Below are 5,356 nucleotides of genomic sequence, written 5' to 3' on the forward strand. Positions count from 1 at the left end.
AATAATTTTAACTTAGTTTCTTATACATTGTAGTATTTCTTACTGAGATCTTTCTTAGGGAAATGTCAGTGAGTTTGACCTCCTCTCTACTTCGTTTCAATTTGATTATCTAGGCTGGCTGTTATTAAATCATTCACTTGACAGCTGAAAAAGACTAGAAGCTCGAAATTGCCGGTAACTTCATAAAAGTTACGAATGTTAACAGTCTGTCATTGTATTATTATTTTCATAATATATATATATATAGGAAACAGGAACAAATTAAAGTTTCCGTATCCGACTTAGCTACGTGCTACACTGTTTATTCCTTGATCTCCTTACACTAGCTGAGAATGCTAGCGGGTATATTTCCATGTTAATAATCCAGAGAACCTTAGCCTAGTCGTTCGTAGTGGCGGTTTTTGAATATGTAACATGTAACGCTTGGATGAGTGCTTCCGTTTTAAGTTAGGCTGTTGTGATTAACCCGTAACCGAAACTGTATATATTTTTTTATTATATTTATTAGCAATTAAGTCCAAAGGTTACCAGCCAAAGCAAAACACAACAAACGATTTGATATGAGTTATAAAACTGTGTCGAATACATCCAGAACCTATAATTTTATGTACTTATTTTAATGTTAACTAATTATCAAGTTAAACTTTTATAGATTTGGATGTATCAGTCGGAAAACTTTGAGAATTTTATATAGTCTTGAAAATATACCCTACCCAGCTTTCTGTATATGTCAGATTTATGCATTTCTTGACGCTTGAAAGGAGTAGAGTTCCGTATTGGTAATAATGTATTTGTGGATGGGTTGGATGTGAGTGGGGTCGCTATCGATGCAATTGTATGAACTGTTAAGTTCATAACAGCCTGTTGTTAAACTCAGAAGCGGCGAATCGACATTTCGCTTCGATATCAAAGTCGATAAGTTTCAGTAAAAAACAACTTTTAACAAGGCTGTAACCCGTATGCTTGTACCTGTACTCTCGGAATTGTCTTGGTTATATTCGAGTGTGTGCAAGTACTATTAATTGGTATAAATCCGTAAAAACTAGTCAGGAAGAACTTGAAGAGAATGTTCGTAAGTTATCTGTAGTGTTCCAGATATACATTAATACAAGTAAATAATAAGCAAACGAATTTTTCTTTTAAGTTGTGAAAGTGTGAGCTCAGGCTTTCTGTTTCTTATGGAATTAATAGTGATATTAGACTTTGTCCTTACTCCAATCTAAAACAGTAGTGACAGTCTTGATTACTTCTATTAAAACAACACTATAGGATACAAACTTTCCTTAACCCTAGCAGCGAGTGTAAACATTGTATATTCTTAGTACTTTTCATAACATTCACATTTATACGTACAGAGAACATCACTGTGACCCGGGAGAAGTCTAATGATTAGCGTATCAGACTTGACACATTTAGCTGTGGGTTCTTTATAAGAGTGACTCAATTCCGCTAGTCAGTTAAGAGTAACTGCTCGAGGTTGTGGGTTCTACTAAGTGGTTGCCTTTTCCCAGTTTAAAATTAGTGACGGACCACATGGAGTTTGGCTCTGGTGATTAGACGAAACCATTGTGTGCGTGTCTAATAATCTACCACCGTATATTCAGAACTTAGATTAAATGTGATATACGAGCTGACAGCTTTCATGCTTTCTATTAGAGTAGCACCGAAGTACTACGAGTAGTTCGTTTTACGAACTATTTGTCATAGTTGAAACAATATCTGTAACTTAAATGTGATGTGTAAACCGTTCAATATACTTAAGTTTGAACAGTGTGCATGTCTACTATCTCGTATAAATTGTATCTTACAACTAACATTAGTATTAGTTACGTTTAAACAGAATTACCCTTTAATTAATTCTTACACCTTACTCTAGTTATAACAGTTAAATTTAAATTGTGTGTATATGTTTTTCATGATACAGGGTAATGCAAAAGTCCTGCCCTTACTGTATTTTGTAAGTCATGTTAGTGTTTCACCAAGTGTCTCTGCTACAATAACTGTTTGGATATCAATGACCGTACAAGAATGAGTGGAAGCAAGCTGCAACCTAAGGGAAAAATAACACTCGTGATACCAAAAGTGCGATTATCGAACACCTTTACAATTGTAGGACTTTTACATCACCCTATAATTCAGAAGCTGTTCCTTATTACAGCCGAGTTTATGAAATATATTTAAAAAATGCAGTTCTAAGAAATTATGAGTGAAAGCAAATTGTGTCAACCACACTACGTCTGCCATATCCATTGCCGACGAGGCCTTTAATTCTATACCAGGGCTCATCAGGCTGGCTGGGATACAACAGGCATAGATAGCGATGATATAAAACATAAAATACACACCATGCGTGACTGAAATTTTAAACAGTGTACCTACCTTCCATTAGAATTACGGTGGCGACTGGCATAACCAACAAAGCGACCATGAGATCAGTAACGGCTAGAGACATAAGAAAGTAATTGGTCATGTTCTGAAGGCGCCTTTCCTTCGAAATAGCTACACATACTAGAGAATTACCCACTATTGTAGATACGATGATAACAATTGTGACTAGCCCGGCCCAGTTCCGAGGTAATTCGCTCAGTTCCGCCTTTACGCTGTAGGTATTTTTGACCTCCACAGTCCAGTTGTCATTACTGTCCAAAACGATATTAAAATCTGGCCAAGCCAGATTATTATGAAATGTAATATTAGATGGGGGATAATATCTTCGAGTGTCCATTTTTGGCATTCGTCATCTCACATAATTGGTATGTGATGGTGTTAATCGTTTAGCAGTCTTGCTGTGACTTCACTGACTCTAGAACTAACTTAGGAACTTATCAGAATACTGAATTGAGCAGCTAATAGACAGTTCTTTAACACCCAAGTTTGCTAAACTACTATGAAAATCGCTGACAAAACTCTGTCGGCTTCTTGGAAACAACTTAAACTGTATTAGCGTGATCACAGCACACGTGCTGACGGCACCAACTTGGGTTTAATGCAGGCACATCTAGTCTTCTTGTGCTTCCTTGGCTGATCGACCCAATCTTTACTATGTAGGAGAGAAACGAAGTGCGCGTGATTTCACCACATTTGTCGCTCGTTTTGAATTTTGGGCGTTCGTCTACAGGTTGTTTGAGCTAAAAGGTCTGTCTTGATTTTTTAAAAACTAAATAACCAGGAATGCAGTGATTTTTTTTTTATTTCGGTCTGCTTTCTCTCCTATTTGTTGTCATCTCAAATGTTGATGACTTTAATTTCTCGAGTTTTCTGTTAGTAGTGAAATCAAATTATGGTTGAAATGTGTTGATATGAAGATGTTATGTACCATGAACTATTACTACATCTCATGCTGGTTTTCTGTTATACGATTTACTTTTGTTATTGCTATATGAACAATATTGAAAATCTCAAAATTCAACATTGGATATTGATAAATGTTCTGTTCTTAAACAAAACCTGTAAATGTTTTCTTTTCATATGGTTTTTAATTACATGCAACAATACTATAACCATGAAAAAAAAAAAAAAACGAAAAGGAAAGCTATTCACACGCGCTATTCAAGCATAAAGTCGATAATTGATCGATATTAAGCCGGAGTGGTTTTAGTTTGCGAGTTTTTTCATAATGTTCTGTGTAAATCATATTCCAAACCTACATCCAGTTGCTAATTAACGCTCGTAAAACAATATTAGACTTGTGTAACAAAGCAATACAATAAGTTGATATAAATGGTAAATCATAGACTTAAATTTGCGTACATAATAAACACTTTTACAATTCTCCCAGATTGCTACGTCTCGCATTTTTGTCAGAAAATAACTATGTGGATTATAAATTTGTTTTAAAAGTTTATAAATTACAAGTTGAATTATTTAACATAACGGCGCAATGCGTGTATGTGATTAGTTTGATCAGAAATATATATATGTTGTAGTTTCGAAGTCTCCAAACAATAGTATCTGACAAAATATTTAAGTTTCTCTTGAGCTGAGTATTACTACGATCATTGCTGACAATCAGCCAACTAACGTAATTTATATAGTACAAATAAAATCGATCATAGTGTACTGTTGTCAGTGGATAGTTTCGATCATAATAATGTTGAAATGACACATTGAAAAAGAGATTTCTGGTGATGTATTGAATAAGTTAAAGATCAAATGTATTTCTTGCTTCCATGGCAAAATATAAATATTATTATTTTCATTTTTTTAAACTAACACTGTAACTAAATTTAGAACAAAGGTATTTCTTGCTTCCATGGCAAAATATAAATATTATTATTTTCATTTTTTTAAACTAACACTGTAACTAAATTTAGATCAAATGTATTTCTTGCTTCCATGGCAAAATATAAATTTTATTATTTTCATTTTTTTAAACTAACACTGTAACTAAATTTAGATCAAATGCATTTCTTGCTTCCATGGCAAAATATAAATTTTATTATTTTCATTTTTTAAAAACTAACACTGTAACTAAACTTATAAATAAGTAGGAAAGATACTACATGGACATCAAAAATGTTGAGGATAAACTTTTAAAGGAAAACGTGGTTTATGTGTAGTTATGTTTTTTGTTCCTTGACGCTGGTAGTACACGCTTATATGTATGCCTGCTGTCAAAAACAGACGTGTAAATTTTAATTTCGGCGCAATTATGAATGACTTTTTATTATGGATCTCGTACTTGTTTGTTACATCTTGATTCAAATAACGTTTAAGCAATTTTTATCAAACCGGGTGGGAATTTTGAGTTTGTGCAGATGGTAGTCAACTCAGTGCCAAATGTAACATTATGTACATTATTCTGGGAGCCTTTTTTATATCATGAGCAATGTTTCTTTTACTTTATGATCTGCAGTTGACATCATTTGCATAGCTCTAAAACTCATTATGGTTTAGAGTTTTTGTTTTTACTATTGTAACTTATTTACTTAATTAAACGTGGCATCCGTTATTGTCATTCTCACAGTAACTGTAGCTGGACATGGCCTAACGGTTATGATTTCCTAGGATTTATGGCTCGCGTCCATTTGTTGCAAAAACGTCTTCGCACATTTGGGCCATGGGAGAGAAGGTGAAAACCTACTATTCTGCCAGACAGTAGTAGTCCAAGGATTGGTGATTGGTACTGTTGATTAGCTGCTTTCCCTCTTGACAATACAATGCCACTTCAAAATTAGGGACGTGTATAAGCATATAGCCCTTGATTGAAAATGCTAGAGCAAAACAACAAAAATAACAACAACAACAAAAAACAAAAAAAAACAAGTGGAGTTATAGTAATTGCAAACAAGTTTCATTTTTGTATTATAAGAGCGAGTTTTTTTTTGTCAGTTTCGTAAATGAGGTTTCGTATTTT

At 33.9% G+C, this 5,356-nt stretch overlaps 1 protein-coding gene across 1 annotated transcript in view; it reads right to left on the bottom strand.

The window, feature by feature from the left end:
• The window catches only part of LOC111085092 (probable muscarinic acetylcholine receptor gar-2), a 17,108-nt gene extending 14,184 nt beyond the window's left edge, over nucleotides 1-2,924 (bottom strand). The window contains exon 1 of the mRNA XM_022382257.1: nucleotides 2,380-2,924. Within this exon, the coding sequence (XP_022237965.1) occupies nucleotides 2,380-2,734 (355 nt within the window). The 5' untranslated portion in view covers nucleotides 2,735-2,924. The remainder of the gene's footprint in view (nucleotides 1-2,379) is intronic.
• Between the last annotated feature and the right edge of the window lie 2,432 nt (nucleotides 2,925-5,356).

Source organism: Limulus polyphemus, unplaced genomic scaffold, assembly GCF_000517525.1.
Source record: "Limulus polyphemus unplaced genomic scaffold, Limulus_polyphemus-2.1.2 Scaffold234, whole genome shotgun sequence".
In the NCBI taxonomy this organism is placed as follows: Eukaryota; Metazoa; Arthropoda; class Merostomata; order Xiphosura; family Limulidae; genus Limulus; species Limulus polyphemus.